Source organism: Paroedura picta, chromosome 2 (genome assembly GCF_049243985.1).
Source record: "Paroedura picta isolate Pp20150507F chromosome 2, Ppicta_v3.0, whole genome shotgun sequence".
In the NCBI taxonomy this organism is placed as follows: Eukaryota; Metazoa; Chordata; class Lepidosauria; order Squamata; family Gekkonidae; genus Paroedura; species Paroedura picta.
The window spans coordinates 73,063,054-73,082,239 of record NC_135370.1 but is presented as its reverse complement, the minus strand read 5'-3'; the positions used below and the strand labels follow the sequence as shown (position 1 = coordinate 73,082,239).

The following is a 19,186-nucleotide window of genomic DNA, read 5'->3' as shown; positions in this document are numbered from 1 at the left end:
TAAAGTAGGAAGCCAAAAGATAACCGGGATAACAGGCAAGTTTGGCCTTGGAGTACAAAATGAAGCAGGGCACAGGCTGGTAGAATTTTGTCAAGAGAATACAATGGTCATAGCAAACACTCTTTTCCAACAACCCAAGAGACGACTCTATACATGGACATCACCAGACGGTCAACACAGAAATCAGATTGACTATGTGCTCTGCAGCCAAAGATGGAGAAGTTCTATACAGTCAGTAAAAACAAGACCAGGAGCTGATTGTGGTTCAGATCATGAGCTTCTTGTTGCAAAATTTAGGCTTAAATTGAAGAAAGTAGGGAAAAGCACTAGGCCACTCAGGTATGTACTAAATCATATCCCCGACGAATACAATAGAGGTGACAAATAGATTTAAGGAATTAGATCTGATAGACAGAGTGCCTGAAGAACTATGGACGGAGGTTCGCAACATTGTACAAGAGGTAGCAACTAAAACCATCCCAAAGAAAAAGAAATGCAAGAAATCAAAATGGCTGTCTGAGGAAGCTTTACAAATAGCTAAGGAGAGAAGGGAAGTAAAAGGCAAGGGAGAAAGAGAAAGAAACACCCAATTGAATGCAGAATTCCACAGAAAAGCTAGAAGAGATAAGAATGCCTTCTTAAATGAACAGTGCAAACAAATAGAAGAAAACAATAGAATGGGGAGGACCAGAGATCTTTTCAAGAAAATTGGAGATATGAAGAGAACGTTTCATGCAAAGATTGGTATGATAAGGGACCAAAATGGTAGGGACCTCACAGAAGCAGAAGAGATTTAAAATAGGTGGCAAAATTATACTGAAGAACTATACAAGAGCGAGCTTAACAGCCCTGATAACCACAATGTGGTAGTTACTGACCTGGAGCCAGACATCATGGAATGTGAAGTCAAATGGGCTTAAGGAAGTCTGAGCAACAATAAAGCTAGTGGTGGTGACAGCATTCCAGTTGAACTATTCAAAATCTTAAAAGACAATGCAGTAAAAGTGCCACACTCAATATGCCAGCAAATTTGGAAAACTCAGCAATGGCCACAGGATTGGAAAAGGTCAGTTTACATTCCAATCCCAAAGAAGGGCAAATGCCAAAGAATGTTCAAACTACCGCACTATTGCACTCATTTCTCATGCTAGCAAAGTTATGCTCAAAATGTTACAAGCTAGCCTCCAGCAATATGTGGACCGAGAACTTCCAGAAGTACAGGCAGGATTACGAAGAGGCAGAGGAACTAGAGATCAAATTGCCAACATACGCTGGATCATGGAGAAAGCTAGAGTGTTCCAGAAGAACATCTACTTCTGCTTCATTGACTATGCTAAAGCCTTTGATTGTGTAGAGCACAACAAATGGTGGCAAATTCTTAAAGAGATGAGAATACCAGAGCATCTTATTTGTCTCTTGAGAAACTTATGTGCAGGTCAAGAAGCAACAGTGATAACTGAAGATGGAATCACTGATTGGTTCAAAATTGAGAAAGGAGTTCGGCAAGGCTGTATACTGTCGCCTTGCCTATTTAACTTGTATGCAGAGCACATCATGCAAAAGGCGGGATTAGAGGAGTCACAAATTGGGATCAAGATTGCAGGGAGGAATATCAACAACCTCAGATGATACCACTCTAATGGTGCAAAGTAAAGAGGAACTAAAGAGCCTGTTGATGCGGGTGAAGGAGGAGAGTGCAAAAGTTGGCTTGCAACTCAACATCAAGAAAACAAAGATCATGGCATCCGGCCCTCTCAATTCCTGACAAATAGATGGGGAAGAAATGCGAACAAACCGGTCAGTCGTAGAGTCATAAAGGCGAACAAACCGGTCAGTCATAGAGGAGATTGCCCTGATTGCTCCTTAGAAGGCCAGATCCTGAAGATGAAACTCAAATACTTTGGCCACCTCGTGAGAAAGAAGGACTCCCTGGAGAAGAGCCTAATGCTGGGAGCGATCGAGGGCAAAAGAAGAAGGGGACGACAGAGAATGAGGTGGCTGGATGGAGTCACTGAAGCAGTCGGGGCAAACTTAAATGGACTCCGGGGAATGGTAGAGGACATGAAGGCCTGGAGGATCATTGTCCATGGGGTCGTGATGGGTCGGACATGACTTCGCACCTAACAACAAACTGTAAATAAATCCTGAGAACACATTGGTGGTTTGTAAATTTGAAACGTACCGATGGGCCAGTGGTAGTTTACTAACAAAAGAGAAAAGTAGACTATACAACACAGAAGCCATCCCATCCCTGCTATACAGCACGAGTGCACTCCCTAACATGCTACTCTGAAAAAATGACTGAATCCACTCTAGTAGGTTTTGAGACTCAACAGCAAGAAGGCACATTTTCATGGGTGATTGGTACCAACAATGCAGTACTTGAGTTTGCATTCAACTAACTCATTTCCTTTAGTTTACTATGAAATTTGGTCAAATTTGGTAACCAAATAGTGTCTGGAATAAGCACAACTTAGGGGGGGGGATCCATTGAAGAAAAAGTATCCATATGTCTTCAAAAATAAGTTCACAAAATGATTACACCAATTGGCCTGGAGTTGGTTATGAAAATATACTTACACATGAACTGTAAAAATCATGTACAGCCTGTGATGCAATCTCTAGATCATATACCATATGCCCAACATCTCAATATATTTTACCACATTTCAGTGCATTTTATCACACTAACATAAAATTAGTGGAATCTTCTTTATAAAATATTAGTATGCTGTATGTATAGATGAAACAGAACTTGGACATATTCTTGAATAGGGTTGTGTGCAGCGGCGTCTGAACTGGCTGTTCCAGGGCGACGCAGCCAGTGCCACGCTGCAGGGGGATGGGGGGAGAGGCGGGGGGTGGTGCGTAACTCAGTGCACACAGGCAGGCATGGAGCTCCGCACCTGCGTGTGTGCACCGACTGATGCACTGGCGCCTGCGCCTCCCCCCCCCCCACAGCGCAGCACTGGCTGCATCGGCCTGGAACAGCTGATTCGGACGCCACCATGCACAACCCTATTCTTGAACATGTGATTCTGCATGCAAATAATCTCTTGGTAAACTCAGTAACAAAATTCCTGTACCACAGACATATTGCAGATCTCCACATATTTTTCCACAGTGCTACCAACAGCAACAGAGCCAAAGCAGAGCACATCTCGGAAATGTCTATGCCCAGCTTCTTCATATGTGTCTCCTGGTACATTCACCAGCAGATGGGGATATTTGGCTGCAAAAAGAAATAAAGAATAATGTTTTTTTTAAAAAAAACACTGAAAACACACAGAAATTCAGGTTGCATCAAAGAGTGGGTGACCAACACCCTGAATAATGAGACCATTTCTGCATGGAAGTGTTAAACTCGTGCTACCGACTGCTTGCAAACATACAGTTGGAAGCCACGTGTTTGCAAGCATCCTGACAGGGGACCCCTCCCACGTTTTCCTGCTGTCACACAAGGTGGCAAGGGAAAACAAAGTGAACTTCTCTTCCCCACTCCTCAGCATGTCAATCACTGCAAGCAACCAATCCCAGCACAGTGGTTGTTTCAGGGACTCAAACTTCCTGCCCCTCTCCCCGAGCCCCAAAATTAATTTTTTTTTAAATGGCACCTCCATGTTGCTATGCAGTAATGCTACAAGAGCATTTTTTTTTTTAAATTAGTACTTCAGCATCGCTGTGGAGAAATGCCACAACAATAAGGCACCCCCCCCCTTTTTGGGATTATTGGTGTTTTGGTCTGTATTTACATTCGGGTAGATTTGTGAGAGGCTGACCATGGTGACTGGACCCCAGTGAGTGATTTTGTGTGAACAGTAAGGCTCACTCTACACAGGCCTGCCCTTATCTCTGACCCGGAAATTGCAATTGGTTTAAAATGTGGCTGGCTAGGGACCTCACAAGGTCAACTTGGAGGACCCATATCCAGCCTGTGCTGAGGCAGCTGCATTGGTTGCCAGCTTCTGGATCAGGTTTAAGGTTTTGGTTCTTACCTTTAAGGCCATCCAAGGCCTGGGCCCCACATATCTGAGGGACCGCTTGTCTCCTTATTCTCCCCACAGGGCTCTCTGCTCTGCAGGTCCAAATCTGTTGATTGTCCCTGGTCCCTGGGAGGTATGCCTGGCTTCAACCAGGACCAAGGCCTTTTTGATCCTGGCCTGACCTGGTGGAATGAGCTCCCAGAAAAGCTGAGGCCCCTGATGAAGCTAGCACAGTTTCGCAGAGCCTGTAAAACAGAGCTCTTCCGCCAGGTAATTGGTTGAGGGCAGGCTAGGAAGATCGGGTCCCTCTCTGTATGAGCCACATAGGCCAGACATTGCCTGAAGGCCCGTCCTCTCCCCGGGGGTAGTGGTGGTTGTTATTGTAGAGCATGGATAAGTGGAAGAGGAGGGAGATTCACATATTGGTTTTTACCATAATTTTGTATGTATTTTGCATTTTAATGTATGTATTGTGTAGGGTTTTTAAGATTTTTCTGTAAACTGCCACAAGCCGGCTGGGCCTGAGAATGGCAGTATATAAATGTGAATATAAGTAAATTAATATAATAAAACAAGGAGCATGGATGCCTAGCTCATCGGGGCTGCTTCATCACATGACCCCCCCCCCTTTCCCCGTTAAAACCCAAACACCAGAAAACACAAATGGGGAAATGTCTTGGCTGCCCAATACCAAAACAGATGAGGACAATTAACAGAACATTTTATTTTAACTTGGGGAATGTAGCTTTGTGGTCCTGCAGCAATGCAGACTTTGCCTTTAAAAAAAATTCTCACAAGCAGGAAATGGTGAGGGAAGGGCAGGTGCAAGGGTGGGACAATGCTAGTGAGACTTTCACATGTTTCTCCCTCCACACAAGCTTGCCCCTGGTTGTTCCCCGATGTGAAGCACGATAAGGAGTGGCAAATTCAGTTTTGGTGATTTCCCTCATTGCGAGGCAAATCTGGCCAAAACTTGCACCAGCTCCTGCACAGCTTCGAGTTACTGACAACATCAAGTGGAAATAGCACTAGCACCTGCCAGCAACTAGAGGTTGTCCAGGGGCAAATTCCTCATGCGGAAACAGTCTGAGAGTAGTCTTAAACTGGAATGGCCAGATAGAATTATCCAAAGCAAAGCAGCTACTACAGACATGGTTCAGTCATGTTCAGGCAAGTTGTGGTGGAATTTTTTGTCTTCCCATTCTGCCATGTACAAGTGCCTATAGAGGTACAAACTCCTGTCTGTTTCATGATAACTGTATAAATAACTTTCTAGATGCTATAGAGTCCAGTTTCTTCTAGATTCCCAGGCCTTTATTTTGCCTAAAAAACCATATCTCCCACATGTATCCTTGCTTTCAGAATCCGTACATCCTCACCTACAGCTGTCAGTCTCATGGACTTCTGTTCCTGAATGTCTCCAAAGCTGCATGTTGCTGACACATCATGTACCAGAGCTGTGTGAGGTTGAAAGATCACCTTTATTAGGCACTCTTGCCCTGGATCCAACATGCCACGGGAAGGAATGAAGTTGAAAGGTGTTGACACCTCCCAGCTAAAGCATGTATCTACATCCCTGGAAGAAACAGAATCAGGTTGTAAACTAAATGTTCTCCAACATGGAAACTGAGTATATGAACCAGAAAATGATGCAGAAATGGGATAACCCTATCTCCTGTTACACATTATTCTACAAGTATTGGAGATGGTACATGTCATGCCAATGGGTTCCTTACCAAAAGCACAATGCAATATATATAAGCCTCTGGGAAAGGGTAGGATATAAATGTAAAAATAAATAAATAAACAGAGAATTCTCCCAAACCTCTAAATATTTGCTCATAGCTCAAAGCACACTGAACTGATTAGCCTGGTCTAGCAATCAGAGAAAGCTGTCCCTGCAGCATTCTACTAAACTCAACCACAGGAGATGTTGGCCTGAATCTGCAAGTGCTATATTTTATTTGGCTCCTCAATCATTTATGTTTACATTGCTCTCCAGCTACTAGATTTTCAGTCATACTTTGTCTTTATTTATACTACAAACAGCAAGAATAACTGAAAACTATTTTTATTATATGTTAGCATTTTTAATTTTTCACCACTACACCAAACTGGCTACACCTAATTATAATAGCCTGATATTTTATACTTTATACTTTAACTGCAATATCTGAATAAATCTTACAACAATCATGGAAGGAATATTAGTATTATTCCCATAATGCCAATGGAGGGGGGGGGGCTTGAGGCTGTGAAACAGTGGCTTGTCTGATGCAATTTGGAGAACTCATAGCATAAGCAAAATCTGGACTCGGAATTTACTGGAATTCTCACAAGGCTGTCCTATGCAGTACTACTCTAAATCCACTGAAATCAATGGGCAGACTGAAACAACTCTTCTCCAAGCTACCATCATCCTAGGTAGATGACTGATTTGAAATGAAAGTTTAAAGAGCCATTCACTCTGAAAAGAAGACCAGTAGCACCTTAAAATCCAACTAAAGCATAAGCTTTCATGAGTCAATGCTTGGTTCTTCATCAGATGCATCAGCTCTAACGCCCAAACACTTACGGAATATATGTTATTACTTTAAGGTACCACTGGACTCCACTTTACTTTACTGCTTAAGGCTACCCATCTGGAATTACGTTCATTGTAGAAATTCTCAAAACCCTGGTCAGAACTGCCTGCAGCATCCAGATCAAATGCATTTTCAAGCAATTAGGAGTATTTTGTGTCTTTACTATGCTGAATCTTTAAAAGCAACTATGAATGGAATCAGCCAGCAAATGGGTCCTACAACAAATGCAAACATTTCTGGAGACAAAGGACAGGTCCACTCACCCATCATTGTGCAGGATAAACGAGGCCCATGTGCAGTCATAGACAGCACAGGGAGGGAGCTGAATGCTTTCAGGGAAAAGCAAGCTGAAGCGTGGCAGCTTAGCATACAGGGCAACAGAGAATCCTCCCTCTAGTTGTTCAAAGAGGATGTTATCTTCATACTCCTTCTACATAGGAAGGGAGGCAAACCATCAGGCTGAACCGCTTCTCCATAGCAAATGCAAAGAACATTTAGAGCGCTTCCATGTACATAAAGCAGGAGCTTCACATTCATGCACCCCAAGCTGTAAACAGAGGACTGACTGCACATAAAATTATGCCAGCAGGAAGGTCTGTTTCTTTGTCAGTTCATTCACTGTAACATGTTGAAGATTGACTGGCGAGTTATTACTTGATCTTTTCTAGAGAGGTTTGTGTGACTGTCATCTAGTCTTGACAGTACTATGAATGCTACAGACAACTGACACTATACTACTATTTTGGCTGTACCCAACAAATTATCCACTCCCTTTTCTAAAATTGGTTTCCTTCTAGTTAGGAAGTAAGATGAGTCCTAACCTGAGTTTGCACATCTGACACTTTCACCCCCTCAGAGCTCAGTCAGTTCAAAACCCTCCCTTCTCTTGAGAGAGAATGCTGTTCCCATACAAAGCTATGTTGGTGGCATTAAAAGGAGGCAAAGATCCACAACAGATCTAACACATACCTTTTCCAAAGGTCGGAAGATGATAGGCAGAGCTAAGGACATCCCAGGGCTCAGAATAATTGGTTGTGGAAAAACGGTGATAAAGAAACGTGTAGCGGGTGGTCTGAAAAAACAAAGGCATAAAGGAAAATGGAGATGGAAGTGATATGCTAAAAAAAAAAAAAAAAAATTATGAATCTGAAATTTCAGCAATATTTTATGTATTATGTATGAAACAACCAAACTAATATGACAGATATACCATACAAAATAAGATAAATTCAATAAACCTAAAATAATTATGTGTAAAAATATTTAAATTTAAATTATAAATAAAACAATTTTTGCATAATTGAAAGAGCACACAATACAACAAATTCAGTGATGCTAACAGTATACAACCAATCAGTCAGAGGAATCTGTTAAACATTCTCATGTTGGCTGTACAAGGAGACAAAAGATAATAATAGTTCCATATTCCAAGTGAACTATACTGCTCTAACTAGACAGAGGCTGCTTTGTCATCTTGGTTGATGACTTCTACCAAGAACTAGATAGGGTGAACGTGATGCTATAGTTCTGCTGGATCTCTCAGCAGCCTTCAGCATCATCAACCATGCTATCTTATTGCGTGAGGACCTTGGCCCCTCCTCCAGCCAAGACTACCTTATTTTGGACTTAGTTGTTTTAATAAGCACCCCCTTATGCAGCCTAAGTGCCAAGTAGACGTGAAACTTAGCAGTTCTCATGAAGCGTTTTTCATAAAGTGGGTTGATTAGGGTGATTCAAAAGAACACTAGTAATGGTTACTACTCCAATAGAAAGAAGCTAGTGCAGAATGAAGAGAACACAGATCTTATTGTCCTTTGCATGGCCTACCCACCTGAACCTTAGCTTCTGGGTTTTCAGACAAATATTTTTCAACGTTAAATGTTTGGTGAATTCTTTCCCCAGACACCATCGCTGCCAGTAGAGAGCCTCAGCTACTTCAATGCCCCAGAAAGTGCTCCTCTCCTTAGCTTTTCTCAGGGTGGAGACTAGAGGCCTTTGTATGGGAACAGTCACCTTTTGAAGGAACAAGGAAAAGTGAGGCATATGCTCATCAGAATAAAAAGCTATCTTAAGTACTCTTGAAGAACTAATGAAAAAAGCTGTGTTTATAATGAAATATTCTGGAACAGCTAAAACAATGTCAGTGGAAAAATAGTCAGGTCTTCAAAGCCAGCAAGGATAACTCTTTTGACACCACAGCAACAAGGATTATGCACCTGAGTAGCACCACCATGACAGAGTCTCTGAAGAGGGTCTGATCTGGATGTTGATCTGTGCACCTGAGTGAGCATCTTGACACCTGAGAGAATAAAAAACATATTAGTTGTTCAGAAAGTGACAAGATTATTACAGTTGAAGGATCAGTTGTTTGGTGGGTCCTTTAAATGTCTCCCCTCCAGACCCTTCCCAGCAGGCTGCAGAGAGCAAGCTCTCCACTGCCGGGGAAGGGGGAACTCACCAAACAGTTGATCTAAGGAACAAAAGCAAAACCATGTTGGATCAGGCCAATAGTGCATCCATCTAACACTCTGTGTCACACAGTGGTCAAAACCCAGGGGCCATCAGGAGGTCCACTAGCAAGCCAGAACTCCAGAAGGCCTCCCACTGTGCCCCCCCCCCACAAGCAGCAAGAAGACAGAGAGAGTATCACTGCCCAGGAAGAGTGTTGCATTTTCTTTGTTGGTTTGATTTATTTATTAGTTTGAATATACCGCCCCTCCCCACACATAGGCTTGAAGCACTTTACAACATGTCACATGTACATGTTTATAAAATAGCAGTTAAAATATTATTTAAAATTTGGGGTGCCCTATCACATTTGCTCATCAATTTGTTAATCATCCTCCTGGTCCATTTCATGGACAGTATGCTCTGTTAATCGGATTCTAATTTGGGGGGAGGGAATAACCTGGAGATGAATGGAGAGAGGCCCATACATTTTATTGGGTGCTAGTTTATTCTGACCCTAATTTAGTAGGGTAAGCTTAAGTAGTTCAGTCAGGGCCTGGGTCTTGACTGGCAGCTTCTTCCACCAGGTTAGGGTCATGTCCACGAAGGCCCTGACCCTGGTTGAGGCCAGATGCACTTCCTTTAGGCTGGGACCACCAACATGTTAGTATTAGGAGATCTTAAAGTTCTTCTGGGGGCATATTGGGAGAGGTGTTCCTTAAATATGCAGGGCCCAGACAGCAAATGTCTTTGAAGGTTAGAAAAACACCTTAAACTTGGTCCAGAATTCAACCAGCAACCAAGGCAGCTGCATATATGGTGTCCTAATAAGGACTGGAGCAGACACATTTTATACCAGCTGCAGTGTCTGGCTCAAGATTAAGGGTAGACCTGCATAGAGTGAGTTACAGTAGTCTAACCTGGAGACGATTGCCACACTGTTCAGGGACAGATAGGGCACTAGTAACTTTGCCTGGAGAAGATGGGAAAATGCCTGACATGCTACCTTCCTGATCTGAGCCACCAATGTAAGAGAGGCGTCAAGGATCAATCCCAAATTCCTGACTGTGCGCAAAATTGCCAGTTGCATATTGTCAAGCCACTGTAATACTAGTCTCCATATCCCATCAACATAATCCCAAATACAGTATGTGGTATTATATAACAGACAATCACAACCCCAAAAATGTATAAACCAGAAAACCCTAAAAATATAACACCATTAAAAAAAAACCCACACTAGAAAACCAAAAGTTTATAGTGTTTATAAATAACCAAAAAGTCTATAAACATTGTGGACCAACACATGGAAGGGGGTCCCCATCTCTTGCTCTGGGAAGATTAACATCCTGCAAACACTTCCACGTTCTGTATTTTTCATGAAAAATTAAAGAAATGACCAACAACAGTTTTCTAGAGTCTACTGTATTTTCTTGCACACTTGGCTTTATTGCTTGTGTTACAATAAATCTATTAGGATGGAAGGTGTCACAAGTCTCCTCTTTGTTCGGCCTGGAAAACAGGATAACGTAATCAACAAACAATAATCACTGTTGTGTATGTGGTCATAGTGGCCACATACCCAGCAATCACCATTGTGCAACACAGCGCAAAGGGGAAGCGGGTGTGGAAAAGAGGCACTGTGTGCCTCTGAGGTCAAATGGATGGGGGGGTGGAATTGTGCATGGAATATGAGGGCGGGGGGAGGCAGAAAGGAAAATCGCGCGTTCCTACCTAATTTTCTTTCCCTCCTCCAACCCTAAAACGCAAAGAAGTGCAAGGAAGGAGGCTAGAGGCTGGCGAGTAACTCCAAGCGCCCCGGAGTTACTATGGAAACAAGACGCGGAAGTACCCGAGGCGGCGGCTACCACAGCAACCACTTACGGCAAGCAAAGGAGCTCAATCCAGGAAGCGAGAGGAGGTTGTGAGAAGGAGAGGATATAAAGTGAAGTGGAGCCTGGAAGATGCGCAGTCCATATCCATGAGGAAGGGAGGGAGGTTATAGGAAGCACAATAATAAAGTTTGTCCCACATTCGAATATAAATGCATCTGGCTGTGTATGCTGTTTCAGTTCTCTATCTGGAAGGACAACTTTTCAGGACTACTATGAATGTGATGTGAAAAATTGTGTGAAGACTGGGTCTGTGTCAAAATAATTTGCTGCTTGAACTTGGTTTGTTAAGAAGAAAAAGCAGAATAATTGTTCTGGAGAGAGGGAATCAGCTAGCAATTAAAGATTGTCATAGGAAGTTATCTGTTCCTAGCTCTTAGAAGGAAAGGAAAGAAAGAAGAAAAGTTTGGTTTTATACTACCCGAAGTAGTCTCAAAATGGCTTACAATTGCCTTCCCTTCCATCTTTTGACAACACAGTGAGTTAGGTGGGGCTGAGAGAGCTCTGTGAGGAATAACAGAACTACTGTTCAAAATGCTTTTATCTTGTGCTACTGGACTCTGATTTTATTATGCTTTCTGAACAATGTCAAAATGGAAGGAAAGAAAAGGAAGTAAACTTTAGTCATACTCACTTCCTTTTCTCAGATTAACATGGCTATCAGGTTGATAACATCACATGTGCACCTAATGTTAACAAATGTTTGACTTTAAATTACAAAGTTATTCACAGAAGAGTTATAATGTAACAGGGAAAGCTATGATCCAGTAGGTTTCAAAACAATGATGACTTCAAGGGAAAAGAGAACATCACTGTGCTTGCAAATGAGATTGATCTGGACAGCTACACCTCAGGTATCTGCCACAATGTAAAGAAGCTATACAGAGTGCCTTGGAAGTCATGTTCAGCTCTTCGACATCCCATCTGTAGCTCTTCTGAGCACTGTTTCCTGTGAAACCTGCCTCACATTGGAAAAAAAATCATTATTACTATAAGCCTGAGACAAAACTAGCAGTTTTATATTTATAACACAATTTATCCATGATATTATACTAAGGTTGTAGAGATATAAGGCTTCTGTGTCTGAGTCTGTGTGAACATATGACGTTTTTTGCCATGATGGTATAGTGAACATATGAAGCTGCCTTATACTGAATCAGACTCTTGGTCCTTTATGGTCAGAATTGTCTACTCAGACTGGTAGCAGCTCTCCAGGGTCTTGGGCAGAGGTCTTTCATACCACCTACTGCATGGTCCTTTTCACTGGATATGCCAGGGAGTGAACCTGAGGCCTTCTACATGCCAGAGGATCTGCCATTGAGTCACAGTTCATTCCCTCTAATGGCAGAACTGTCCAGCACCCAAGTTTGTTGATTTGTCTCTTTACCCATCTGTTTTGAATTGAAACAAGACCCCTCCAGAGGCTGGGTTGATTTTGGAATTTTCCTTGTCACCCTTTTCCCTCAGAAGGTTCACCAGCCCTCCCACTCTTGCCCCCCAAGCACCAAGAATACAGTGCATCACTGCCCTAGGCATTGCCTCTGCTCCATATGTTTCTCCAATCCTCTCTTAAAGCTGACAATGCTTGTAGCCACCAACACACCTTGTGGTATGTTTATCCTTTGGGTGGAGTATTTCTTTTTATTTATTCTAAATCTACTATTTATTTCATTGAGTGCCACAAGTTCCTGTATTGTCAGAAAGGGATAAAACTACTTATCTTCTTTATCCCATGTATAATTTTGCAAACCTCTATCACACCACCCCCTCAGTCATTGTTTCTTCAAGCTAACCTTTTTAGGATTTCTTTATAGAGGTGTTCCTATCCCCTTCATCATTTTAGTTGTCCTTTCCTGCACCTTGAAATAATTACGTCACCACAATGGCATGGCAAATATCAAATTAATTATACAAGTAGAACAGGTATACAGAAATTCTTACAATTAGAAAAGTTATACCAAAGGTACACAATTAACAATCTCCCACTTTGTGGATACTCCCAACAGGACCCAGGAGCTCTGCCTGTTTCGCAACAGCTTCTGCCGGGGAGCAAAGAGCTGACCAAAATTTTCTTTTAATAGGAAGTGGATTATAATTTGTGTAGAAGAAGGAACACAAGTCCTTTGTTGGTTGTCAGAGCCAAAAATAGGTCATAAGAAGGCTTTACTCTTCAGCCAGGAGGGGGCAAGCCAGTCGCCGCCAGCGCTCCCGCCACTCTGAGCCGCCCTGGAAGCGGCCTTCCTGGCCTCGGCAGGGCTGTCCAGGGGGAAGGGAGGAAAGGAGTCCCCACCAGTGCTCCTCCCACCCCAAAAGACCCACCATGGCCTCTCCAGGCCTGCCTAGGAGGAGGGGGAAGGCTTAGTGCTCATTGTTAATTACAACAGGCTTTTTTCCCAGTTAACATCAATTTATAGTTAGGAGTTTTGACTCCAATATGCATAATTTTACACTTGCCCATGTTGAATCTCATTTGCCATTTTAATGGCCATTTGACAGATTCCTCTGTAGTTCCTTTTAGTCCTCTGGTTCTCACTTTCTACAATCACTATATCATTGGTGTAAGCAAACTCCCTGGATATCATCGTAGGAACATCAGAAATATGTTGAAAACCTATTGCTGAAAAGTTATCCTGTGCACTGTACAATCTTAAGACTTGGCGCTGACACGTTTTGATCCACACTGGATCTTCCTCAAAGGTCTAATTACTGCACACATACAATGATAAAATACATAAAGCAACCTGTAAAATAAATAAATTATGAAACCTGGAAAAAACCAAGAGAATGGGATAATTGTTATAAGCTCAGACAACTCAATCAACAATGAAAGACTGTATAATTATCAGGCTTACTTTTTTTAGGGTGACAAAATCAATGGAGCCGATGGGAAAATGTCCATTTATCAGATTATATTCCCTGTAAGAAATTTAAATTATGAAAAACTAGAATAATTTGTTTATGAATTAAGGAGGGAGGGAGGGAAAATTACATTCCTTTTTTCAGGCTGCCAAGAAATTCTGTTGTGTGCCTATGAAATCAGTCCATGTACAAAGGCAGGTGAGGTGGTTAACTGATGAGGAATTTAATGTTATAGGAGGAGGATGCAACAATGCTGGCAGAATGTTGGAACTGGCCTGTTAGGACAGGGTGAAGCCAGGGGGGGGGGAGGGAAGTCAAGGAGTGAATGCTCTTCTATCTTGCTCCTGTAAATGGACATCTTTCCATGTACAATCAAGGTAGAGAAAAAAAGGGGTGAGAACAATATTTCATATATAAATACACATCCGAACAATCTCCTGATTTAAGCCTGCTGGTTCCAAAGTCCTGAGAGTAAATATTCAGAAAGTCTCTCTTCTTTTCCAGGTAGATAAGTGATGTTCAGTAGATGCTCAAATCTTCTCAATGCCATAAAACCAACAATCTTCCATGCTTTGCTGAGTTGTTCTGAAGTGCTGGACCATAGGCACTGAGAATGTGATTTCTGATGCAACTCAAATGCTCAAGAATTCTTATTCTTAGAGGTCTAGACATGAAACCTATATATTGTTTGTATTTACTTTCAACTCTATGGGGCTTTACGCACCGGGATCTTTGTAGCAAATTGGTCACTGAATGAAAAATCGCCATTCAAAATAGTGGAATTCGTCGTTATGCATACCTGCCTTTGTAGTGGAATCCAGTTGCGTTTTGTAGCGTTTCCCACAGGCTTCCGGTCTCGGCAGAAATCGCTAGAAAGGAAGCGCTATTGCCGAGCTCGTCCCGCCCCTGGCCGTCAAGCAGCCAATGGGCAGCCGTTAGCATGCTCCCAAACAGCCCCTTTCCCTTTAAGAAAGGTTTTTTTTTAAAAAAAACATACCCATTGCAACGAATCTGTGTTAATTCGTTGCAACGGAGAGACCCATCCAGCTGCCTGGTGTGTTTGAGCTGTCGTTTGATCGTTGCCACGCTCCCTCCGAGTGAAAAAAAAATCCCCCCCCCTCTCACGGGCCCGATTTTCGGCTGAATGAATGTGTAAAAAATAAAGTGACTGCTTAGTAGTGTGCTTAGTGACTGAAGGGGAGGGACTGAAGCCGGGGAAGCCTCTAAACTGAAAGAGGCTCGCTGGTGCGTTTATCCCCGCTCGCTCGGAGAAAAAAAAATGGCGATCGCTTCGCCGGAAGATCAGAGAAGAGAGCCAGGGGGAGGGACTTTGTAGAAACCGCAACAATGTTAACGCACAGGTCTTTTTCGCTAGTGTTGCAGATTGGTTGCAGGAGTGTATCACTTTCCGGAGGCTGAATCCACTTTTGGGGATTTCCCTGAAAGCGCTACAAGGAAGCGCTTTTTGCAGATTGGTTTCAGGTGTGTGGCAGATTGTCGGCGATGTTGTGCAAAACAGCAAATCAGTAGCGTTTTCAATTGGCAACCATTGTGCTATTTTGAAGGCGTGCAAAAAGCCCCTATGTATATCTATGTGTTATCATTCTTGCAACTCTTAAAGATACTTTTTTTTTGTATACTGACAGGCTTTGCAATGCAGGCAGGGGAAAAAATCACTTGGTAATCCTTTTCCCTCTAAAGTACTCACTGCTGGTCCTGTGTGGGAGAATCTACTGTGAACAAGCATGTCTTTGAGGTTCAAAAGAACTTACCTGATTCTGGCAGAGAAATATTTACCATATTGCTGGTGTCTGAAAATATCTGGGTGAAGATAAGGGAAGGAAAAACAAAGAATATAGTGGTTGATGTCTGCTACAGACCAACTAATCAGGGTGAAGATGTGGATTCTACCCCCTGAAGCAGCTTGACAGGATTCCTTCTTGGAATACCTGTTTTGTTTGGAGAAGGTAAAACAGCTACCCTTTGAATGTTGGCTGGCAAACTTTGTTGACATTCATTATCCTTCTCTGGATTGCTATTACTGTATTATCTGTTGTATATATTTTCATGGGCACATTAGAACCATGTTTACAGTTCTCATTTGTCTACATATTAGTTGTGTTGTTCTTTAATATAATCTTGTTAAAAAAACACATTGTATGTTTTGCATTATTAAGTTGGGTAGCCAGGTTTTACATGACCCTTTCAGTTTCTGTTTGCTCAGAGCATGGTCCATGTTCCCTTTATTGTTTGTTTGATGGAATATCCCAGCAACAGGACCTTGTAATTATGAATAACTTCCAATTTCCCTAATGTGTGCTGGGAAACAAATGCCACTAGGCGTCCAGAGTTGGGCAACTTTCTAACCTGCCTAGTGGACAATTTCATTTATCAAATGGTGGAAGAGCCTATGAGAGGTCCAGTCATATTCAACTTAATATTGACCAACATGCACGAGTTGGTGGGTGGGGTGAAGTAGGTGAGGACCCTGTGGGGGGGGGAGTGACCATGTAATTCTAGAATTTCTTATAAGATAGGGGGCCAAAGAATTTCGTAATCAGGCATATCTGTTAGACTGTCATAGGGCAGACTTTAATATACTCAGAGAAATGATGAGAGTCATCCCATGGACCAGGATGCTGGAAGAGAAAGGAACAAGTGCTGGGTAGGCCCTCTTTTTTTAAAGAGCTATTGCTCAAGCCATGACTGTTCCAGCAAGATGGAAACATGGTAAGGGATCCAAGAAGCCTATTTAGATTAACAGAAAACTCCAAGAGGAGCTAAGGAAGAAAAAGGAAATGTTCAAGAAATGGAGGGAAGGGCAGACCTCTAAAGAAGAGTATCTGCAGGTCAGCCATCAGAAAGCCCAAAGCTGGGAGTGAGCTGAGACTGGCCAGGGAAGCCCACTATAAAAAGAAAAGCTTTTTCAGATATGTGAGGAGCAAAACCAGGCAATGGTCCCACTGTTGAGTGAAGATGCAGAGACTGATAGAAGACAGAGAAAAAGCAGAAAGGCTCAGTACATATTTTGCCTCTGTGTCTTCCCAGAAGAATATGGGCACATCTAAGGGGTAGTAGTAGGAAAGGTATGGTATCTGGGTTGCAGGTTGACACGGGCAGAGAGGTTGTCAAGAGGCACCTGGCTGTGCTGGATGAGTTCAAATCCCCTGGGCCAGATGGTGTGCACCTGAGAGTACTCAAAGAATTTTCTGGAGAGCTTGCAGAACCTTTGTCCGTCATCTTTAGGACCTCTTGGAGGAGTGGAAGGGGGCCAGAAAACTGGAGAAGAGCAGATGTTATCCCAATCTTCAAAAAAGGGAGGAGAGATGACCTGGGAAACTACAGTGAGACTAACATCAATTACAGGAAAGATAATGGTGCAGATTTTTAATGGGGCTATCTGCAATCATCAGAACAATTTGTTGAGCACAGACACACTACAATATCTAGAAGAACTGTTCCCCATGCATTCAATGCATTTCCAATGCTTACCAGCACAGGCAAAAAAAAAAAAACCCTGCATTGCATGGGTCCAGTCTGTTGCATTATGTGGACCCACAAGCCACCATAGTGAAATACATCTTTGCTAATGGTCCCCAGCTGAATGGAGTAAGAGTTAATTGTAAACAGCTAAAGCCAATTATTTGAGCTTTGAATGCAAACAAGCTGTCTAGCTAACTGAAATTAGATAATTGTTGTCAGCTGTCAAACCACTGAATCAGCAGATCATCTTTAACAGCTATCTAAGTTTTAGATCTTCTTAAGAGGTCTCCAATACTAAGCCATTGCAAAGAGAAATCTTTATAATTAAGAATCAATATTGAGCAGATCAGGACCTTCTCCTATTTGGGGATTTTCTTAGCAAATTAATTTTGGACACCCCCCCCCCAACTCAGAGCAATTTTCAACAAAGCAGAACCATGGTCAAGTGCTATAAATTGGCTTTTCCATAATAAGGAGGGAGCATATTCTCAGTCCCTCAGTCAAACCCTTGATGTCTTACAAGCTGCCAGAGTAAGATCAGCTTGCAGTCCACATTTGCAAAATGCAATGACAGGCTGGCTGCAGGCTTTTATTTCAATTACCATATATACCTGTGTATAGGCTGAGGAGGGCTTTTTCAGTGTGAAAAAATGTGCTGAAAACCCCAGCTTATATATGAGTATATACAGTAATCAAGATTGTGGAAGAAGAACCCTGTGTAGCTCCAGATGAAAGTACCTTGCAGGAGCTCAAGCAGGAATATAAAAACTGGACAGAGAAACATGCAAAAGCCTCTACAATTATCATCTCATGTGTGAGTACAGCTGAATACCCTAATTTACTAAGACAAAAGTCTGCCCATGACATGCTAAAGCTTTTGGAATCAGCTCTTGTTAAAAATGGATAGACTTACTCCTCCAGACTAATTAGCAGACTGTACAGCTTGTGTTATCAAGAAGGAGATCCTTTGATGAGTATATATTGGAAACGAAAAGACTCTTTCAGGAGTTAGGAAGCTCTGATGCTGCACTATCAAATGTAAACAAAATTACTACGTCATTTCTGAGTATGTCCAAGACTTTCATCTGTACAACCACTAACGTGATCTATTGTACAAATAGTACTGCAGAAAACAGTGGGGCAGGTTAAATGCACTCCAGAACAATATTTTGGAACTCTAAATGTAGACATAGCATATGCTTACTTGCAGCTCCTCTTCCCAGGATGCCCCCTACATGCCCAGAAAGTTTTGTGAAACTTTGCATTCCTGGGAAAGGCACTGTGAATTTGAAGCCTCTAGTTGGCCCCAGGGTTTGTTCTGTCCACACCTGAATCCATGAGCAACAACTACCCAGCACCTCCCCAGAATTTGAAATGTCAGTTTGCTCTGAACTCACTATTCTTTGATTTACAGGATTTCAGAGGACAACTGTGCTGGTCTGCAGTAGAAGAGCTAGATTTGAGTCTGACAATGGAAGCTTTGATTCTCAAAACGCCTTTAAAATCTTGTTGGTTTCTAAGGTGCTTCTGTAGTCAAATCTAGCTCTTTTTACACTGATAACTTAATGACTTCAGTGTGCAAGTGAAGCCTTTGTCACAAATATACCTCATCAACAAAGTCCATGAAGATATAGTGTTATTTCCTTATCAATAGGCCCAGTTTGCATCTACTTGGTCTCCTGGAGCCTAAATGCTATATGCAACCTGGTATTCTCTGACCTAGCCTAATCTCATAGAGCCCGGCAACATTGTTTTCCATGAACAGCAGTGTAAAGTACATAGGCTAGAGAAACTGAACTAAAAATGTTTATAAAACACAATTTATGTCTCTTCATTTTAAGATAATAGATATTTCAAATGTAGCTTTCTTTCCTTGTTTGTTTCCTTGATTGTTTTTGATTTTGTATTGTTTTCATGTTGATATGAAATGTGAGAA

General features: G+C 42.2%; 1 protein-coding gene across 5 annotated transcripts in view; it reads right to left on the bottom strand.

The window, feature by feature from the left end:
* CFAP65 (cilia and flagella associated protein 65) overlaps positions 1-13,912 on the bottom strand; it is a 63,020-nt gene extending 49,108 nt beyond the window's left edge. For 3 of the 5 annotated variants that reach the window (XM_077320730.1, XM_077320733.1, XM_077320735.1), the window contains exons 1-7: positions 10,751-10,848; positions 8,785-8,867; positions 8,400-8,581; positions 7,538-7,640; positions 6,832-6,998; positions 5,363-5,559; positions 3,087-3,232 (exon numbers count right to left, since the gene is read on the bottom strand). In XM_077320730.1, coding sequence (XP_077176845.1) covers positions 3,087-3,232; positions 5,363-5,559; positions 6,832-6,998; positions 7,538-7,640; positions 8,400-8,581; positions 8,785-8,859 — 870 coding nt within the window. In that variant the 5' untranslated portion in view covers positions 8,860-8,867; positions 10,751-10,848. Of the gene's footprint in view, positions 1-3,086; positions 3,233-5,362; positions 5,560-6,831; positions 6,999-7,537; positions 7,641-8,399; positions 8,582-8,784; positions 8,868-10,750; positions 10,849-13,760 lie in introns of those variants that run through there. The other 2 variants (XM_077320731.1, XM_077320734.1) reach the window with 2 other exon arrangements.
* Positions 13,913-19,186: the final 5,274 nt, after the last annotated feature.